Raw genomic sequence first — 22,508 nt, 5'->3', positions numbered from 1 at the left:
GCGTACTAGAGCGTCTGCGAGTGTGGCCAGGCTGTGCGACGCTCTGTGGCTCAGAGCGACCCTGCCGGCCGCTGCACAGGTCCGGATGTGCTCCGTCAGTCGTGTGCTAGAGTGACAGCCGAGTGGTTCTCGTTGCGCTCGTGGCTCAGAGCGACCCTGCCGGCCGCTGCACAGGTCCGGACGTGCTCCGTCAGTCGTGTGCTAGAGTGACAGCCGAGTGGTTCTCGTTGCTCGGCTGGGCTGGGTCGACTGCACACGGCTACGCAGGAGCGCGCAAGCGAGCCTCGAGCATTTTCGGGTCTCGGTCTCCCGCAGTAAGCCGGCCCGGCCGGCACCCTACGTAGAGAGGATACTAATGTTGTCAGCGGCACCCACTCGCGCGCACCCGCACGCACCCGCACACACACACCCAAAGTGACCGGCGCCCTACCCACCCGTGCCAAGTGCGCTCTTGCCCCGCAGCTCAGCGGACCCGAGCGGCCATGGCCGCGCGTTTTACGGCCGCGCAGGTTCTAGAACAGATCTTGTCCAGCGTGGACCAAGAAGACTACTCGGATTGCCAGGAGGAGGAGGAGGAGGAAGAGGAAGAGGTTTCGGAAGACGAAGACGGGGAGGAATACAACCCCGAGCGCCGCGAGGTCGACGATGCCTCTTCTCCCTCTTCTGAGGGAGAGCAGCCCGAGGAAGAGCCGCCCGAGGATGAGCACGAGGACGAGCGCGAGGACCGCGGCGAGGAAGAGATCTCCTCGGCCCCGGACCAACGGGAGCCGCCGTTGCTGTCGAAAAACGGCAAAATCGAGTGGTCCCCCGTGGCCTAAGGCCGCCGCAGCCGCAGCCGCGGGGCCCTCGCCATCTGCCAGGTCGGGCCGGACCAGACTCCGGGCCCCACGGCCTATGCCGCGACACAGGCCCGCGACATCGCGTCCGCTTTCCACCTGTTTGTCACGCCGGCGATAGAAAGGATAATTGTGGAAATGACGAACCTGCACGGGGCCAGAAAATACGGCGACGGCTGGCGACCCATGGACGCCACGGACCTGCGCGCCTACGTAGGGCTGCTGATCCTAGCGGGCGTCTACAGGTCCCGGGGCGAGGCCGCGGCCAGCCTGTGGGACGCCGAGAGCGGCAGGACCGTGTTCCGAGCCACCATGCCGCTCAAGGTCTTTCACAGGTACTCGAGGCTGCTGCGATTCGACGACCGCCAGTCGAGACCCGCCAGACTCGCCACGGACAAACTCGCGGCCATACGGGAGGTTTGGGACCTGTGGGAGGCGCGGCTGCCGGCCCTCTACAACCCGGGGCCCGACGTGACGGTGGACGAGCAACTGGTCCCGTTCAGAGGTACGGCACCGTGCTTGTGATTGCGCTTCTTGCGCTTGCTTCCTGTGTGTGTGTGTGTGTGTGTGTGTGTGTGTGTGTGTGTGTGTGTGTGTGTGTGTGTGCGCGCGCGCGTGCTTATATGTCTATGCAGAGAGGCGGTGCTGCCGCAGCAGCGGCTGGCTGTAGCAGCGCTGGCAGCGTGTGTAACACAAAAAGTTGGCCCTTGTGTCTTGACCCCTTTCCAAAAGGCCGCTGTCCTTTCCGTCAGTACATCCCCAGCAAGCCGGCCAAATACGGCATCAAGTCGTGGGTGGCCTGCGACGCCAAGTCCAGCTACGCTTGGAAGATGCAAGTGTACACCGGCAAGGCGGCCGGCGGAGGCCCCGAGAAGAACCAGGGGATGCGCGTCGTCCTCGATCTGACAACGGGCCTGAGCGGTCGCAACGTCACCTGCGACAACTTCTTCACCTCCTACGACCTGGGCCAGCGGCTCCTCGAGAGGAACCTCACCATGGTGGGCACGGTGAGAAAGAACAAGGCCGAGCTCCCGCCCGCGCTGCTCCAGTCCAGGGGCAGACAGGTCCTGTCCTCCAGGTTCGCCTTCACGCCCACCGCCACTCTGGTGTCCTACCTGGCAAAGAGAAACAAGAACGTGCTACTCTTGAGCACGCTGCACACAGAGGGCCACGTCAGCGATCGCCGCGACAGGAAGCCGGCCCTCATCCTAGACTACAACTGCAACAAGGGCGGCGTGGACAACCTAGACAAGGTGGTGGGCACCTACAGCTGCAGACGGATGACTGCCCGCTGGCCCCTGGTCGTCTTCCACAACATCCTCGACGTGTCCTCCTACAACGCCTTTGTCATATGGCGAGAGATCAAGCCCGACTGGATGCCTGGCAAGCGGAACAAGCGCAGGGTGTTCCTCGAGCAGCTGGGAAAGGCACTCGTGAAGCCGCTGATCCAAAGAAGGCAGCATCTGCCCCGCACCGAAGCGGCGTCAGCCCTTGTCAAAGTCCTACAGAGTGCTACGGCGGCGGCGGCGGCGGCCGCGGTGGCGGCTGAGGCGCCTCGTGATCAACAGCGCCAGGGCCCCGCCGCTGACACGGCCGCTGCCCCGCTCGTTGCCCCGGCCACCGTGGCAGGTAAGAGGAAGAGGTGTCAGCTCTGCCCACCCAAGAAGTACTCCAAGACACACACGGTGTGCTGCAGGTGTAAGAAATACATCTGCAAAGGCTGTTCACACGTCTACTGTCACACTTGCGCACATTGGGCCTTTAGCCAGGACGGGACAGGGTGACCCGGAGGACAAGGGGACTAGCCACAATACCAGGACAACGGGAGGGTTAAATAAATACATGTATATATTTGTAGGGGTTGACTTAAAACAATGCATTTGGTGGTCTCTGTAAGATGGACTCACTGATGGTTGAAGATGATGAGCGATCGGCAAAGGCGATCAACTTTGCTCTAATCACAGAAGACAGTTGAAGAACCTTGAGTGGACTTATAGAAAGGCTCTGTAAGACATTTTATATATACACACTACCATATGCACACTACCATTCAAAAGTTTGGGCTCACTTAGAAATGTCCTTGTTTTTGAAAGAAAAGCACATTTTTTGTCCATTAACTTAAGGTATAGGGGGCAGCATTTTCACTTTTGGATAAATAGTGTGCCCAATTTCACCTTCCTGCTACTCATGCCAGGAATATAAGATATGCATATTATAGTAGATTTGGATAAAAAACACTCTGAAGTTTCTAAAACTGTTTGAATCATGTCTGTGAATATAACAGAACTTATGTAGCAGGCAAAACCCCGGGGACTAACCGTTCAGAATTGTTTTGTTTTTTGTCTCTGTCTGTTCACTAATTTCTCATTGGCAAATTATATTTCTTAGAAACCTGTTTTCAGTTCCTACCGCTTCCACTGGATTTCACCAGTCTTTGGAATTTGGTTGAGGTTATTCATTTGTGAAATGAAGAAGTAGGCCATCTAGGAACTGGGTAACACTGTTGAGAGTGAGCAAGACGTTAAAAGTAGCATGGTTTGCTGTCTTCCTGTATTGAACACAGATAGACCCGTCTACAATTTGATTGATTATTAACGTTTAAAAATACCTAAAGTTGTATTACAAAAGTCGTTTGAAATATTTTGGCAATGTTTATCGGCGACTTTTGAAATATTTTGTAGTGACGTTGCATTTTTTGGAAGCTGTTTTTTTCTGGATCAAACGCGTCAAATAAATGGCCATTTGGAAAAATATGGACGGAATTAATCGAACAAAAGAACCAATTGTGATGTTTATGGGACATATTGGAGTGCCAACAAAAGTAGCTCGTCAAAGGTCATGCATGTTTTATATTTTATTTCTGCATTTTGTGTAGCTCCTGCAGGGTTGAAATATGCTACCCTCTTTGTTTACTGCTGTGCTATCATCAGATAATAGCTTCTTATGCTTTTGCCGAAAAGTCTTTTTAAAATCTGACATGTTGGCTGGATTCACAATGAGTGTAGCTTTAATTGAATATCTTACATGTGTGATTTAATGAAAGTTAGATTTTTATATATATATTTTTAATTTGCCACACTGCATTTTCCCTGTTTTTTGCCCTAGTGGGACGTAACTGTCCCCTATCCTAAAGAAGTTAAAATAACATCATATTGAACAGAAATACAGTGCAGACATTATTGTTGTAAATGACTATTGTAGCTGGAAACGGCTGATCTTTTTAGATTTTTTCATGGAATATCTACATAGGCGTACAGAGGCCCATTATATGCAACCATCACTCCTGTGTTCCAATGGCAAGCTGTGTTAGCTAATAAAAGTTTACAATTTTAAAAGGATTATTGATCATTAGAAAACCCTTTTGCAATTATGTTAGCACAGCTGAAAACTGTTCTGATTAAAGAAGCAATAAAACAGACCTTCTTTAGACTAGTTGTGTATCTGGACCATCAGCATTTGTGGGTTCGATTACAGGCTTAAAATGGCCAGAAACAAAGATCTTTCTCCTGAAACTCGTCAGTCTATTCTTGTTGTGAGAAATGGCCAATAAACTGAAGATCTCGTACAACGCTGTGTACTACTCCCTTCACAGAACAGCGCAAACTGGCTCTAACCAGAATAGACAGAGGAGTGGAAGGCCCAGGTGCACACCTGAGCAAGAGACAAGTACTTTAGAGGTTCTAGTTTGAGAAACAGACGCCTCACTGGCAGCTTTATTAAATAGTACCTGCAAAACACCAGTCTCAACGTCAACAGTGAAGAGGCAACTCCGGGATGCTGGCCTTCTAAGCAGAGTTGCAAAGAAAATGCCATATCTCCAGACTGGCCAATAAAAATAAAAGATTAAGATGGGAAGAAGAACACAGACACTGGACAGAGGAAGATTGTGTTATGGACAGATACATCTTAGTTTGAGGTATTCGTATCACAAAGAAGAACATTTGTGAGATGCAGAAAAATGAAAAGATGCAGGAGGAGTGCTTAACACCATCTGTCAAGCATTGTGGAGGTAATGTGATTGTCTGGGGGTGCTTTGGTGTTGGTAAAGTGGGAGGTTTGTGCAGGGTAAAAGGGATCTTGAAGAAGGAAGGCTATCACTCCATTTTGCAACGCCATGCCATACCCTGTGGACGGCACTTAATTGGAGCCAATTTCCTTCTACAACAGAACAATGACACAAAGCACAGCTCCAAACTATGCAATAACTATTTAGGGAAGAAACAGTCAGCTGGTATTATGTTTATAATGGAGTGGCCACCACAATCACAGGATCTCAACCCTATTGAGCTGTTGTTGGTGCTGCTTGACCGTATGACTATTGTAGCTGGAAACGTACGTAAGAAGTTCCCATCAAGCCAATCCAACTTTTGTACGGTATGCCTATGTAGATATTCCACAAATAAATCTGCCATTTCCAGCTACAATAGTCATTTACCACATACTGTATTACTGATCAATTTGATGTTAATGTAATGGACCAAAAAAATAGCTTTTCTTTAAAAAACAATGACATTTCTAAGTGACCCCAAACTTTTGAAAGGTGGTGTGTGTATATATATATATATATATATAAAAAAATGGATATATATTTTGTTTCAGAAGATTAACCATGTTTGGTTAATGCTTTCAAAGTAAGATTATAGCAATATTTTGTTATGTTTAGGCTTATTTACATGTACAGTGGCAAGAAAAAGTATCTGAAACCTTTGGAATTACCTTGATTTCTGCATAAATTGTTCATCAAATTTGATCTGACAACAATAGACAAACATAATGTGCTTAAACTAATAACACACAAATTATTGTATGTTTATTGTCTATATTGAATACATAATTTAAACATTCATAGTGTAGGTTGGAAAAAGCATGTGAACCCCTAGGCTAATGACTTCTCCATAAGCTAATTGGAGTCAGTAGTCAGCTAACATGGAGTCCAATCAATGAGACAAGATTGGAGATGTTGGTTAGAGTTGCCTTGCCCTGTAAAAAACACTCACAAAATTTGAGTTTGCTATTCACAACAAGCATTGCCTTTTGTGAACCATGCCTCAAACAAAAGATATCTCAGAAGACCTAAGATTAAGAATTGTGGACTTGCATAAAGCTGGAAATGGTTACCAAAGTATATCTACAAGCCTTGATGTTCATCAGTCCACAGTAAAATAAATTGTCTATAAACGCTGTTGATACTTTCCCTAGGAGTGGCCATCCTGCAATGATGTGTGTTTTGTACAAGAGCACAGCACAGAATGCTCAATGAGGTTAAGAAGGATCCTAGAGTTACAGCTAAAGACTTACAGAAATCTCTGGAACATGCTAACATCTCTGTTGACGAGTCTACGATGCGTAAAACACTAAACAAGAATGGTGTTCATGGGAGGACTGTCCCAAAAAACATTTCTGCAAGTCTGAAGATTGCAAAAGTGCACCTGGAAGTTCCACAGCGCTACTGGGAAAATATTCTGTGGACAGATGAAACTACAATTGAGTTGTTTGGAAGGAACACACAACACTATGTGTGGAGGAAAAAATGTACAGCACACCAACATCAAAACCTCATCCCAGCTATAAAGTATTGTGGAGGGAGCATCATGGTTTGATGATAGGGCTTGGACAGCTACCTATCATCGACGTACAAATTAATTCCCAAGTTTATCAAGACATTTTGCAGGAGAATGTTAGGCTATCTGTCCACCAATTGAAGGTCAACAGAAGTTGGGTGATGCATCAGGACAACGACCCAAAACACAGAAGTAAATCAACAACAGAATGGCTTCAACAGAAGAAAATACACCTTCTGGAGTGGCCCAGTCAGAGTCCTGACCTCAACCCGATTTAGATGTTGTGGCATGACCTCAAGAGAGCAGTTCACACCATACATCCTAGGAATATTGCTTAACTGAAACAGTTTTGTAAAGAGGTCCAAAATTGCTCCTGACCATTGTGCAGGTCTGTTCCGCAACTACAGAAAATATTTGGTTGAGGTTATTGCTGCCAAGTGAGGGGTTCACATACTTTTCCCACCCTGCACTGTGAATGTATACACGGTGTGTTCAATAAAGACGTGAAATGTATAATTGTTGTGAGTTATTAGTTTAAGCAGACTGTGTTTGTCTATTGTTGTGACCTGGATGAAGATCAGATCAAATTTCATGAATTTATGCAGAAATCCAGGTATTTCCAAAGGGCTCACCTACTTTTTCTTGCCACTTTATATTTATTGTATTGTACCTAATCTTGGCTGTTAGGATAAATTAATTGTTTGCTTCTCCAAATGCAAACAATGACCCAACAAATACTGCCGCCCGGGTTTACATTGCAAATCAAATGAGGTCATAAACTGGGTCAACACGCCAGCAGAGTAAGTAGACCGTTACGTAGCTAGGCCTACCTTCTTCATCCTCATCATTCATCCTCATCATTCAGTTCATTGAAATAAAAGTTAGAGACACAGTAGCGCCTTGGGACACAAAAGCATAATCAGTGCTCTAACTTCCCATGCAGAGGTCTGGAGCAATGAAGCAGTGACGCAGGGTAACATACTAAACCACAAATTGCTCCACTAAAGGTTTTGCGATTATGCTGCGGGATTTAGAGGTAATTTGTGGTTTAGTATGGTAATAATACTGGAACGAGCTACAACAAACACTCAAACTGGACAGGTATATCTCAATCTCTTCATTCAAAGACTCAATCATGGACACTCTTACTGACAGATGTGGCTGTTTTGTGTGATGTATTGTTTCCTCTACCTTCTTGCCCTTTCCTGTGCTGTTGACTGTGCCCAATAATGTTTGTATCATGTTTTGTGCTGCTACCATGTTTTGTGCTTCTACCATGTGTTGTTTTGTGTTACTACATGCTGTGTTGTCATGTGTTGCTGCCTTGCTATGTTGTTGTCTTAGGTCTTTCTTTATGCAGTGTTGTGTTGTCTCTCTTGTTGTGATGTGTGTTTTGTACTGTATTTATTTTTTTATTTTTTAATCCCTTGCCCCCGTCCCCGCAGGAGGCATTTTCACTTTTGGTAGGCTGTCATTGTAAATAAAATGTTGTTCTTAACTGACTTACCAAGTTAAATGAAGGCTAAATAAATGTTCTTTTAAATTCTCAAGTACAGCCACTATTGAAAGCTATGAATGCCCTCTGGTGGTCAAACTAGCACTAATTAGCTTTAATGGTTACAATGGCTGACACTTAAATAACATGCCATAGAATTCTGCGGCACCATGCAAGCTGTGCTGCAGTACGCTGCAACTTATAAAGGATGAACTGTAGGACTGTAGGGCTCGATTCAATCTGTTGTGCTGAAGAACTGCGCTACAACTTGATATAAATTTAAAGGCAATGTTCCCATGTTCGCGGAAACTGCATTCCCACTAAACGATGTATATGTCTGTTTGGCTCAATCGGAAATAACCTTTAATTATAAATCGTGCTATAGCGATGAACTTCAGCGATATGGATTGAATCGAGCGCTTGGATGAACCAAGATTGTTTTGTTGTTCTCCTTTTACATTGGCCAGTTGAAATCAGGGTGTTACAAAACTCTGTTCTCTACCTCTAGGATCTTGGCTAATTAATGTTCAGTATGGTCTGGACTCACTCTGTAGCCCTGATCGTACCGGACCCCTTCATTAAGACTTGTCCAGCTGACCAGAGGAACATGGGGAACCCCATAATACCTCCTCCCAAAATCCCTCAGTGCCTTTTCCGCTTACCTTACCTCAGACAAGGCCCCACCACTTGCGTGCAGGACCCGCTCTGGGGACCCATGCCCCTGTCATCGATGTATAGATTGTTTTATGTAATAAATCATTTTGACAGTAACCCTCAATAAGTCATTAATTCATAACTGTTTTATTTCTGTAAGTACTGTGAAGCTAAGTGTTTGTTTCTTGGGCTTCAGGAATATAACTGAAAAAATGTGACTGATCGAAAGTATAGCTGAACAAAATGCTGTGGTCAAGGCTACGATGGTGCCAGTGCAATGAGGGGAGCTTACTCAGGTGCTAAAAAGCTCATATCAGACCGACAGCCTAATGCTTCTTATGTAGTTCTTTAAGAGGTTTAGAAAACAATCTATCCTCAGAAGCGAGACTTACAGGGATGGTAAAAACTGCTTGTTTGCTGTAGCAACATCAGGGAAACTGGGCAGAAGCAAGGAGCGCTTCAAATACAGCAGTTCTTCAACATCTTTAATTGAGCCTCTCATTTTCCTTAATTGTTGGCCTCATCACATTATAGAAAGAGGAAGCTCTTTGGAAAGGTCCTCTGGAGACTGGACAGCCAATAAATTGGCATATGCAGACAGATCATCATATTTAGCAGACAACAGTTCTTGAGGGCTTGAACAAAAAAAGTAGTTCATTCATACTGGTGAACAGGAGATTGAGGTGTGTGGTTGCATCCTCAACATGAGTAAAAAGAATCCAGTGGAATGTAAATCTGGAGATATATAGAGAGAATAGTGCATCGTAATGTAGCCTCACTCGAGGGGAATCAGATACCTCAAGGAATGGATTGGTGTGCACCGTTAGATAGAAATATCCTAATTAGTACTTTATATCTCCTTCCGCATGGTTGTGTCCCTGGGGTTACGGCAGGCAGAGGAGATGTTAAGTCACGATATTGATGCTATTTCTCAAAGACAGAGTATTGGCATGGTGGGAATGTATACAGAGTAGGAATGTCATTGATTGGTCCATGGAGGTTTCCCGCCCACTATGGATCAGCGACCATCATCACCTTTGATTCAGTTTACAGCCCTTTGGACCGTGGAGTAAAATGTGTTTTTAATTGGTATGTAATTGATACACATGCATGCTGAGGGCAAACATTTTTTAACTCAGACGTTTCATATATTTTCAAGATTAACTCTCGTAAAATGCAATCCCTGTGAGTATAGATAACTTTAAAGAGCTTAGCCTGAATCCAAGCCACATTTTTCTGTAAAAATAAATAAATAGAAAAATAGTAAATGGAGTAAAAAAACAACAACTGAAGCTTAGTATCTGTGTGTTAGGGAATCAAGCCAAGTCTTTGAACGTCATTCCAAGTTGGCGTTGGCTTAAGAGGCGAGTCGGTCAATCGGCAGCAGGGCTCTTACGGTTATACTCTCCTATATCCCCGTATAATCCGGTATCTCCCTCCTGGTCCATCCTGGGCTCCAACTGATTGTGACACCATTTTGTTTCAGTTAATCTTTTATCGCCTAAGCCTGTGGCTGTGGGAGCCAAACTCGTAATTCTGTGTGTCATGCCTAAATTCCGGATACAAGATAGATGGAGGCGGCTCTCTGCTTTTCTCAACGCATTGTGCTCTTGCTTTCAACCTGGACGGAAACATGGCTACTAGCAGGGTGAAGCATGGGGGAATAGGCCATGGAAGCTTGCTATCTACAACACGTCCAGTGGAATTAGCATCCTTTTGTACACGGATCTCTGTTTTTGGGTCTCTGATGTTTTTGTGCGGCTGTGTGCTTGGGCTGTGTGCATGACTGGCTTTTGAGGTTGGTGTTTCAAAGCAATTTAAACTTTTTTGATCCCCAGTTTGGTAACATTGACTGTCAGTGAGTGGGTGGAAAATGAACCAGAGTCACTAAATAAGTTCACATGCACTATCAAAAACAGTCCTCCTTTCAATGATGTCCCTCCCCTTTATCCTTCAGAGGCTATGCTAGACTAACTTCTTGTTGACTACCAGTACGATAAGCTAACTCAGCCTTCTCCTAAAAACCCCATCACCCCTTCACCTCATTGCTTATATTTGACAGCAACTGCCTTCCAACTCGCCCGTGTCTCCAGTACAAACCTTTCAATTCTACCCAGCGTCTATATGACGCTCATGCCGTGTGTAGGTTATGGAGGCAGAGCAGTGTAGAGGCATAGGAAGAGGGGTGTATGGTTCTCTTGGAATATCTGTCCTCTCAGTGCTCCAACTTGTTAGCCTTTCCCCGGTTAGAAAATGTTATGATTAAACCTAACAGGACAAGCTTTTCTAGTCGTGTTTGGGCTAAAGCCTCAAAACGCTAACACAGCTGTGTTTTGTACTGGAACTAAATGTTTCTTTCAGAGTGGCTGCTGCACTCTTAGGGGTAAAATAGGTGTTTTGATTGTGTTTAAAATAGCATACAGTACACTGGCATTTAGTAAAAAAAAAAATATATATATATATATATATATATAGGTGTGATACAAACTGAGATTATACTGATATTGTAATTCTCAACAGCACTGATATTGTAATCCTCAAAAGCACTATCTTCTGACAAAGATTGTGTGATTTCTGCCTTATTCCGATCCATGTAGAAATACAGTGCCACACATACGTCTCACAAGACGTGGTTGATGATTAAAAGTCAAGGTTGATACTATACTTCTAACTCGGGAGGCCCTATTGCTCAGTTTACTTGACGATTAGGGAACAGAGGGCTCGTAGGGACTATGTGTGTGTGTATGTAAAGATGTGAAACGATTGATTAATATCATAACTGAACACGACGACAGATGAAAGAGTGAATTAACGGAAGTGGGGTTTAGCAAGGGATGAGCACAGGGAGTGCACAGGGGAGATGAGATTAAGAACTAATAGAGAAGGGTCCCCCGACTTCTGAGGGATACGGGAAGTGGTTATATGATGCAGAGCAGATCTTGAAAACGATCATAAGTTGCCAACCTTCCTGGAAAAGCTTTACTTACTGATGGGAAAAAAGGGAAAAAAAGCTATCTTGCTAGGGAAGGAAGGTGCAGGGAGTTGAATGAGAGAGAGAGAGGTGGATTGAGAAAGATGGGCGGGGCAGAGACAGAAAAACTATTAAAGACAGCAAGTCATACCTGAACTCCCCTTTCTTTTGTAGTCCATATTCAATAAAGTGAGACATCTACAAATGTTTGTTGTTTGACAGAAGATGGGTGTTCTCCTTCACAGTGGCCATTGGTAGTCCACATCTGTGCCTGTTTTCAAAGTTTTCTTTGAGGCTCATCCAGGAACAAATAAACTCATTGGAATGCAAGGCAACACAGCCCATATCAGTTAATAAGAGGGGCAGTGATTGGTGCATGCCGTATTGAGCTGAAAATCCCAATCATGTAGTCTGATGATGATGTGGGACTGCTATCGATCCTGTTAGGCACTGTGTTTCACATTCACATGCCCACTACCAAGATGATGCACTCATGCTAAAGTGGGACATTACCAGTTGATTGCTATTTGCACCTATAAGGCTCTCAGGCTGTGTCTACACAGGCAGCCCAATTTCAGATCAGACCAGCTCAGATCAGCTCTGTAAAATATCTGATGTGACTGGTCAAAAGAACAATTAGTTGAAAAAATTGAATTGGGCTGCCTGTGTAAACACAGCCATTGTTATTCACCCAAAATAATGCAGTTTTTTTGAGTGCATGTATTTCTCTATGTATTTCTCTATTCCTTGCTATTTATCTCATTCTGACTCTAAATTAACTTAACATAAATTAAGGCATAACAATCCGTTTGAGTTTGAGGCTTTTGCATTTGACAGTAAACATGTTTATTTTGTTCTCCAAGAAACTGATCTCTGATATTGCCACTTAAAGGCCCATGGCAGGTAATTGTGAAAATGATGATAATGCCCTTTGAGTGTAAGAGCTATTGGAAAATATGGCCTGAAATTTCTGCAGTTAAAGTTAAAGTGAAGTTAAAGTAGGCACAAATATGAATAGTAAATTAAAGTACAGATATCCCAAAAAACTACTTAAGTTGTACTTTCAAGTATTCTTACTTAAGTACTTTACACCACTGCTGGTGACTTTACCAGGCAGTAAATTAGTTAACAGATCAATAGGAAAGAGTTCCAAACTATTGTTTCTTTTTCACTATTTTAATTGAAAACAAAGTAAGGTACTTAATTGTATCCCAGAAATTATTTGATATTGAGATAAAAATGACTGCATTGGACCTTTAAGTATAAGTATGACAAGGAACTGTCGAAGAACATGCAGAGAAGATCGTGGTTCCCGGGTGGCGCAGCAGTCTAAGGCACTTCATCTCAGTGCTTGAGGTGTCACCACAGACACCCTAGTTTGATTCCAGGCTGTATCACAACTGGCCATGATTGGGAGTCCCAAAGAGCGGTGCACAATTGGCCCAGGTCGTCCGGGTTTGGTCATTGTAAATAATAATTTGTTCTTAACTGACTTTCCTAGTTAAATAAAAAAATTATACAAAACAATCTATGGACCAAATGACTTTGCACTTATGTGCATAAAGGAACACATGACAATTTAGTGTGACTCGGAGCCCAATGATGATGTTTGCATTAATACACGTGAGATCAACTGGGATTTTTTTATTGGACTTCTTACCGTCTAAATGGGAATGTTGGCATGTCCCTGGGATTAGGAATATTTCCATGAATCTAGATCACTCCTCGACTAGGCTGAGTTCTCTAACTTGAAGAGACAGTTGATCATTATTTACATAAAAAAGGCAACTGTTTCCAATTTCTTTGTTGACATCCCCATTGTTTTGATGTGGATTTTGTAATATATGCTGTGTTAAAATTTCTTTGCCTATTAGAGGGAGAGGAGGGCAAGTGAAGGCGACAGATTTGAGTTTATCGCTTGAATAAGGGTATATTTTACAAGACAAGTCTATTTTTATTGTTTGTTCACTTCACTTCACGTTTCCCTTATGTAGTTTTCTCCAGAGAGGTAATAGTAAATATAGGCCTTTAATTGCCTGACAAAATGCTAAAATAAAGTTTTTTTTTTTAAATGTGGAAGATTGGATAGTTTATGGATTCACCTTGTTATTCAAATCATCCAATTTCTGATTATGAGATGTTCCATTTCTGCAATAATTAACACTGATCAAAAGTTTAATGCATTTCAGTTGGTTATTATTGTCTGTTTCCAGTTGAGAGCATACACAACAGTAAACAAACAGATTCAGAGTTCAGGTGGGCCTTTGTGCTTCAGCAAACAAAGATTAAGAGTTTAGTTTATCATGCTGTTTTCTCTCTCGATGAAGGTGTTGACAACGATGACATTGTTAACAATAATTATAATGATTATGAGGATGATTATGATGATGATTATGAAAACGAGGATGGTGATGATGAAAAGAATGATGATAAGATGAGGAGAATGACGATGACTATGAAAACAGAAACGGCACGAAATGAAAATGTACTTGTGTGAAAAATACGTTTATTCTAAAAGTGCTGAGGTATGACATGAATGTGTACAGGAGCAGCTGAGGACATGGATGTATGTCCCTAGGTGTTTTGCGTTCCTTCCCATCCCTTGTCTTATTAAAACAATTGCATTTCCTTGTGATTTCTCTGATACAGAGTGGCAGTGAGTACTGTAAATTAACATTGTCCCTATATTTACCCCCTGGGGTATCTCCACTGATCATATCCCAGGTAACACATAACATTCTGAGAACCATATGTTTCTTAGAACTTGTTGAGAGTGTGGTTGTCCTATGGTTCTTTTGCAAAAAAACCTTCCCACAACTTTCTGGGAATGGTGCAGGATTATTGCTACGCTTTGGAACATTCTCAGCACATTTAAGGAACTTAACAAAAAAACATTATTTTCTTGGTATTTCATTACTTTTAAGGAATATTTACGAAAACTTCAAAATTGTGAAATTTAATTAACATTTTGGTAATGTTCTAGGAATCTTCGTTCTCTGGTTTGACATTGGGACTGTTCTCATAGAAACAATGTCCTTCTCTCCTTCTTATATAGCATTTCCACAGCAACGTTACCTACAGTTTCCTCATGATTCTATTTGCAGTTGAAGTCGGAAGTTTACATACACTTAGGTTGGAGTCAATAAAACTTGTTTTTCAACAACTCCACAAATTTCTTGTTAACAAACTATAGATTTGGTAAGTCGTTAAGGACATCTATGTTGTTTATTTTTCCAAAAATTGTTTACAGACAGATTATTTCACTTATAATTCACTATATCATAATTCCAGTGAGTCAGACGTTTACATACACTAAGATGAAACAGCTTGAAACAACTTGGAAAATTACATCATGGTTTTAGAAGCTTCTGATAAGTTAATATACATAATTTGAGTCAATTGGAGGTGTACCTGTGGATGTATTTCAAGGCCTACCTTCAAACTCAGTGCCTCTTCGCTTGACATCATTGGGAAATCTAAAGAAATCATCCAAGACCTCAGGAAAAAATTGTAGACCTCCACAAGTCTGGTTCATCCTTGGGAGCAATTTTAAAACGCCTGAAGGTACCTCGTTCATCTGTACAAACAATAGTACGCAAGTATAAACACCATGGGACCACACAGTCATCATACCGCAAAGGAAGGAGACGAGTTCTGTCTCCTGGAGATGATCGTACAGTGGTGCGAAAAGTCCAAATCAATCCAAGAACAACAGCAAAGGACCTTGTGAAGATGCTGGAGGAAACGGGTACAAAAGTATCTATAGCCACAGTTTAACGAGTCCTATATTGACATAACCTTCAAGACCGCTGTGCAAGGAAGAAGCCACTGCTCCAAAACCACCATAAAAAAGCCAGACTACGGTTTGCAACCGCACATGGGGACAAAGATCGTACATTTTGGAGAAATATCCTCTCTTCTGATGAAACAAAAATATAACTGTTTGGCCATGATGACAATCGTTATGTTTGGAGGAAAAGGGGGGGGGGGGGCTTGCAAGCCAAAGAACAACATCCCAACCCTGAAGCACGGGGGTGGAAGCTTCATGTTGTGTGGGTGGTTTGCTGCAGGACGGACTGGTGCACTTCTCAAAATGGATGGCTTCATAAGGAATAGAAATTATGTGAGTATCTTAAAGCAACATCTCAAGACATCAGTCAAGAAGTTAAAGCTTGGTCGCAAATGGGTCTTCCAAATGGACCATGACCCCAAGCATACTTCCAAAGGTGTGGCAAAATGGGTTAAGGACAACAAAGCCAAGGTGTTGGAGTGCCATCACAAAGCCCTGACCTCAATCCTATAGAAAATCTATGGGCAGAACTGAAAAAGCGTGTGCGAGCAAGAAGGCCTACAAACATGACTCAGTTACACCAGCTCTGTCAGGAGGAATGGGCCAAAATTCACGCAACTTATTGTGGGAAGCTTGTGGAAGGCTACCTAAATGTTTGACCTAAGTTAAACAATTCAAAGGCAATTCTACCAAATACTAATTGAGTGTATGCAAAATTCTGACCCACTGGGAATGTGATGAAAGAAATAAAAGCTGAAATAAATAATTCTCCATACTATTATTCTGACATTTCACATTCTTAAAATAAAGTGGTGATCCTAACTGACCTAAGACAGGGAAATTGTACGATGATTATATGTCAGGAATGGTGAAAAACTGAGTTTAAATACACTGCTCAAAAAAATAAAGGGAACACTAAAATAACACATCCTAGATCTGAATGATTGAAATATTCTTATTAAATACTTTTTTCTTTACATTGTTGAATGTGCTGACAACAAAATAACACAAAAATGATCAATGGAAATTTATCAACCCATGGAGGTCTGGATTTGGAGTCACACTCAAAATTAAAGTGGAAAACCACACTACAGGCTGACCCAACTTTGATGTAATGTCCTTAAAACAAGTCAAAATGAGGATCAGTAGTGTGTGTGGCCTCCACGTGCCTGTATGACCTCCCTACAACGCCTGGGCATGCTCCCGATGAGGTGGCTGATGGTCTCCTGAGGGATCTCCTCCCAGACCTGGACTAAAGCATCCGCCATCTCCTGAACAGTCTGTGGTGTAACGTGGCGTTGGTGGATGGAGCGAGACATGATGTCCCAGATGTGCTCAATTGGATTCAGGTCTGGGGAACGGGCGGGCCAGTCCATAGCATCAATGCCTTCCTCTTGCAGGAACTGCTGACATACTCCAGCCACATGAGATCTAGCATTGTCTTGCATTAGGAGGAACCCAGGGCCAACCGCACAAGCATATGGTCTCACAAGGGGTCTGAGGATCTCATCTCGGTACCTAATGGCAGTCAGGCAACCTCTGGCGAGCACATGGAGGGCTGTGCGGCCCCCCAAAGAAATGTCACCCTACACCATGACTGACCCACCACCAAACCGGTCATGCTGGAGGATGTTGCAGGCAGTAGAACGTTCTCCACGGCGTCTCCAGACGCTGTCACGTCTGTCACATGTGCTCAGTGTGAACCTGCTTGCATCTGTGAAGAGCACAGGGCACAGTGGCGAATTTGCCAAACTTGGTGTTCTCTGGCAAATGCCAAATGTCCTGCACGGTGTTGGGCTGTAAGCACAACTCCCACCTGTGGACGTCGGGCCCTCATACCACCCTCAAGGAGTCTGTTTCTGACTGTTTGAGCAGACGCATGCACATTTGTGGCCTGCTGGAGGTAATTTTGCAGGGCTCTGGCAGTGCTCCTCCTGCTCCTCCTTGCACAAAGGCGGACGTAGCGGTCCTGCTGCTGGGTTGTTGCCCTCATACGGCCTCCTCCACATCTCCTGATGTACTGGCCTGATGTACTGGCCTTGGTTGAGAAAAATTCAACCAAGAAATGGGATATCTGAGGTTTGTAGTTTTCAAAGTTTGGCCTACCGAATACACAGTGTCTATGAAGTCAAGATGCACGTCCGACAGCTTCCACTAGATGTCAACCGTCTTTAGAAACTGGTTTGAGGATTCTACTATAAAGGAGGGGCTCATGAGACCTGTTTGAGTCAGTGGTCTGGCAGAGTGTCTCAGGCTCGTGACGCGCTCTCCCGACAGAGTTACCTCTCGTTCCAGTGCTTTTCTTCAGACAGGAATTCTCCGGTTGGAAGCTTATTGATGTTTTATGTTAACCTCTAGCGTCGAGCAATCCCGTATCCAGGAGCGTAATCATAGCCTCAAGCTCATTACCATAACGCAACGTTTCCTATTCATGAAAATCGCAAATGAAATAAATATATTGAAACACAAGCTTAGCCTTTTGTTAACAACACTGTCATCTCAGATTTTCAAAATATGCTTTAACCAAAGCTACACAAGCATTTGTGTAAGAGTATTGATAGCCTAGCATAGCATTAAGCCTAGCATTCAGCAGGCAACATTTTCACAAAAACAAGAAAAGCATTCAAATAAAATAATTTACCTTTGAAGAACTTCAGATGTTTTCAATGATGAGACTCTCAGTTAGATAGCAAATGTTCATTTTTTCCAAAAATATTATTTGTGTAAGAGAAATAGCTCCGTTTTGTTCATCATGTTTGTCTAAGAAAAAAAAAATGCTGTCAACACCACGCCAAACTTTTTTCCAAATTAGCTCCATAATATCGACAGAAACATGGCAAATGTTGTTTAGACTCAATCCTCAAGGTGTTTTTCACAATTCTATTCAATGAAAAATCATTCCTGGCAGTCGGTTTCTCATCAAAGGCAAACGGAAAAATACTGCAGCTGGAGATTACGCAATAATTGCGACGGAGGACACCAAGCGACCACCTGGTAGATGTAGTCTCTTATGGTCAATCTTCCAATGATATGCCTACAAATACGTCACAATGCTGCAGACACCTTGGGGAAAACGTGGAAAACGTAAGCTGACTCCTAGCTCCTCCACAGCCATATAAGGAGTCATTGAAATGAGGCGGTTTAAAAAAATGTGGCACTTCCTGATTGATTTTTTTATCTGGGTTTCGCCTGTAACATCAGTTCTGTTGCACTCACATACAATATCTTTGCAGTTTTGGAAACATCAGAGTGTTTTCTTTCCAAAGCTGTCAATTATATGCATAGTCGAGCATCTTTTTGTGACAAAATATATTTTAAAGCAGGAACGTTTTTCATGCAAAAATTAAAAGAGCGCCCCCTTTATCGAAGAAGTTAACAACATCCTAAAGATTGATTCCATACATCGTTTGACTTGTTTCTACAACCTGTAATGGAACTTTTCGAGTTTTTGTCTGGATGAAGTGCTCGTGCCTAATGAAGATGGATTACTGGGCTGAACACGCTAACAAGTAGCTATTTGGACATAAATTATTGACTTTATGGAACAAATCAGTAATTTATTGTCCAACTGGGATTCCTGGAAGTGCCTTCTGATGAAGATCATCAAAGGTAACGGAATATTTATAGTGTTATTTCTAACTTCTGTTGACTCCAAAATGGCTGGATTGGGCTCTGAGCGCCATTTTGCTGACACAGTGGTTGCATTATCTTCTTGACGCTACCCATCCCTTCAGCGGGATAATTGTCATCAGCAACCGCTGAATAGCATAGCGCCCCAGTCTTTTAGCCTTTTGTTAATCCACCGTCTCAGATTTAGAAAATATGCTTTACAGCGAAAGCAATCCAAGCGTTTGTGTAAGTTTATCGATCGCACAGTAAAACATTAAGTTCAGGTAGCTTGGTCACAAAAATCAGAAAAGCAATCAAATGAATCGTTTACCTTCGATGATCTTCGGATGTTTTCACTCACAAGACTTCCAGTTACCCAACAAATGTTCCTTTTGTTCCATAAAGATTATTTTTATATCCAAAATGCCTCCGTTTGTTTGGCGCATTATGTTCAGAAATCCACAGGAAAGACCGGTCACGACAACGCAGACAAATTCCAAATAATATCCACAGAAACATGTCAAATGTTTTTTATAATCAATCCTCAGGTATTTTTAAAATATATAATCGATAATATATCAACCGCAAATGTCTTTATCAGTAGGAGAGGGAAAAACAATAGCTGTCCAAACTCTGTTGCGTGTCCAAAACTCATATGACCACCTGGTGTGATGTTATCTTCCTGGCTCATTTTTCAAAATAAAAGCCTGAAACTATGTCTAACGACTGTTGACACCTTGAGGAAGTGATGGGAAAAGGAATCTGGTTCATATACCTTTAAGTGGAGCAATGGGAGGCTATGGAACATGGAGTTTTCAAAATAGAAGCCACTTCCTGAATTTATTTTTATCAGGGTTTCGACTGCAATATAAGTCATGTTATACTCACAGACAATATTTTGACAGTTTAAGAAACTTTAGAGTGTTTTCCATCCTAATCTGTAAATTATATGCATATTCTAACATCTGGTCCTGAGAAATAGGCCGTTTACTTTGGGAACGTTATTTTTCCAAACATAAAAATAGTGCCCCCTAGCTTCAAGAGGTTTTAAGGAGAAGTCTATCTTTAAATATTTCTGCAAAATCACCGGATGTTTTGGAATCAAAACATTACTGCACGTAACGCGCCAATGTAAACCGAGATTTTTGGATATAAATATGCACATTATCGAACAAAACATACTTTTATTGTGTAACATGATGTCTTATGAGTGTCATCTGATGACGATCATCAAGTGTTAGTGATTAATTTGATCTATATTTCTGCTTTTTGTTACTCCTATCTTTGGCTGGAAAAACGGCTGTTTTTTGACTTGGCTATGACCTAACATAATCATATGATGTGTTTTCGCTGAAAAGCATTTTTGAAATCGGACACGATGGGTAGATTAACAAGATGTTTATCTTTCATTTGCTGTATTGGACTTGTTAAAACCTCTTGAAGCTAGGGGGCACTATTTTTATGTTTGGAAAAAAAAAATTCCCAAAGTAAACGGCCTATTTCTCAGGACCAGATGCTAGAATATGCATATATTTGACAGCTTAGGATGGAAAACACTCTAAAGTTTCCAAAACTTTTAAAATATTGTCTGAGAGTAAAACAGAACTGATAATGCAGGCGAAAGCCTGAGAAAAATCCAATCAGGAAGTGACTCTTAGGTTTCAAAATATGTGTTCCTATGCATCCCTATTGACCGTTGTAAGGGAATTCCCCCTGAAATGGACAAAAATGAATGGCAAATCGTTGGCATTGGACAAACCATGTACACGATGTCCAATACCACCCAATGTGACGTTGATTCGTGTAAAGTTGATTGCAAATGCCACATGGCATATGCCAGTTGTAACACTTCAAAAATCCAACAGGTGGTGAGTGCGCTCCTCCTTGGTTTTTCATATTGGTTATGCAACCCAAGTCAACATCGAAAAGCAACATTTTGAAAAAATGATTTTTTTTGTCAAAAACTTATCACCGCTTAAAAAAGTGCTTTCTGGACCGTTTTTCGAAATACTTTCGATTTTTTTTGTCAATTACACATGTGTAAGAACTGTATGAATATACTTTTGTCCAATTTTATTATCATAATTTTTTGTATTTTATTACTTGCGCATAAGGCATATGTTTTCTCCATTTGGAATATGATTTCATAGTAAGTCAAAAGTCAAAAATAGCAAAATTTTATAAAAAACTTCACACACCCTTAAAGTGCTTTCTGGACCGTTTTTTGAAATTCTTTCGATTTTAAGTCAATTAATCATGTGTAAGAACTGTATGAATATACTTTTGTAAATTGTTATTATCATAATTTTGTAGTTTTTTTTACTTGTGCATAAGGAACATGATTTGTCCATTTGCAATATGATTTCATAGGAAGTCAAAAGTCACTTTTTTGGGGGCCAAATGCCATAAGAAATTTGACATGCTCAAAAATCCTGCAGAAATGCAAAATTGACTGGCCTGATAAACTCGGGATGGCCGGGCAGTGATAGTTGTTCCTTTCCATCACTCGTTGTGTTGATTTCATCATGTCCATTTGGTGATGTTTTTTTCACTATTGAATCATATTGCAAATGCACGTGCATTGTTGTGCAACTGGTGATTGAAAATAGGCACCTGGTAACCGAAAAATAAAAATATGGTTGTAAATGCATTTACCGGGACTCCTATTGTCCATGCCCGCTATGGGAGTACCCTACTACGGCCCTCTATCAGTGGGGGCCGTCCTTGAGTGCTTTATGGACAGTTTAAAATATGACGATGGATGCAGATTGTGATTTTCCTCTGTGCAACTGGTCATTTGAAATGTGCATCTGGTAACCCACAAATTAAAATATGGTTAAAAATGCATTTAAAGGTATTCCTGACATTCATGCCCGCTATGTGAACACCCTACTACGGCCCTCTATCAGTGGGGGCCGTCCTTGAGTGCTTTATGGACAGTTTAAGATATGATAATGGATACGCATTGTTGTGCAACTGGTGATTGAAAATAGGCACCTGGTAACCCCCCCCAAAAAATATGGTTGTGAATGCATTTACCGGTCATTCTGATATTAATGCCCGCTATGGGAACACAGGATGGCCGGGCAGTGATAGTTGTTCCTTTCCATCGTTCGTTGTGTTGATTTCTTTATGTCCATTTGTTTATGTTTTCTCACTTTTGACGAATTTGTCATGCTATAAAAATCCTGCAGGAATGTGAAATTGACTGGCCCGATGAACTCGGGATGGCTGGGTAGTGATTCTGGTTCCTCTCAATCGCTCGTTAGGGTTGATTTCAGAATTTCACTTTGGTGATGGTACCTCACTGTTTAAACAAATTGCAAATGGACAAGAGTCAAGTGGACAAGAGTCCGTCAGTCAATTAGATATCATTCTGACACCAAACTGATACAAACTGACACCAAACCCACTTTTTCCAACTCGTTTAGTAGCCAACTATCACATACTTCAGAGCTGGCCAAAAATTCACAAAGCCTTCGGTTCAAACCATAAAACACGTAGTTACGTTCTAGCTGCGGGTCCATTTCTTATGTTATGTGTAGGCCTAGCTGAGGCGACCTCGAATCCCAAGTTTCGGCTCGATAGGTCA

At 42.4% G+C, this 22,508-nt stretch overlaps 1 protein-coding gene across 1 annotated transcript; it reads left to right on the top strand.

The window, feature by feature from the left end:
• Nucleotides 1–482: 482 nt before the first annotated feature.
• Nucleotides 483–2,620, top strand: LOC118965934 (piggyBac transposable element-derived protein 4-like). The gene is made up of 3 exons (XM_036986936.1): nucleotides 483–789; nucleotides 820–1,341; nucleotides 1,569–2,620. Exons 1-3 carry the CDS (start codon nucleotides 483–485, stop codon nucleotides 2,618–2,620), a joined length of 1,881 nt encoding a protein of 626 aa, XP_036842831.1.
• The last annotated feature ends 19,888 nt before the right edge of the window (nucleotides 2,621–22,508 follow it).

The sequence above is a fragment of the Oncorhynchus mykiss genome, chromosome 9, assembly GCF_013265735.2.
Source record: "Oncorhynchus mykiss isolate Arlee chromosome 9, USDA_OmykA_1.1, whole genome shotgun sequence".
Taxonomy (NCBI): Eukaryota; Metazoa; Chordata; class Actinopteri; order Salmoniformes; family Salmonidae; genus Oncorhynchus; species Oncorhynchus mykiss.
Note: the sequence above shows the minus strand (reverse complement) of the source record. Positions and strands in the feature narration are given on the sequence as shown.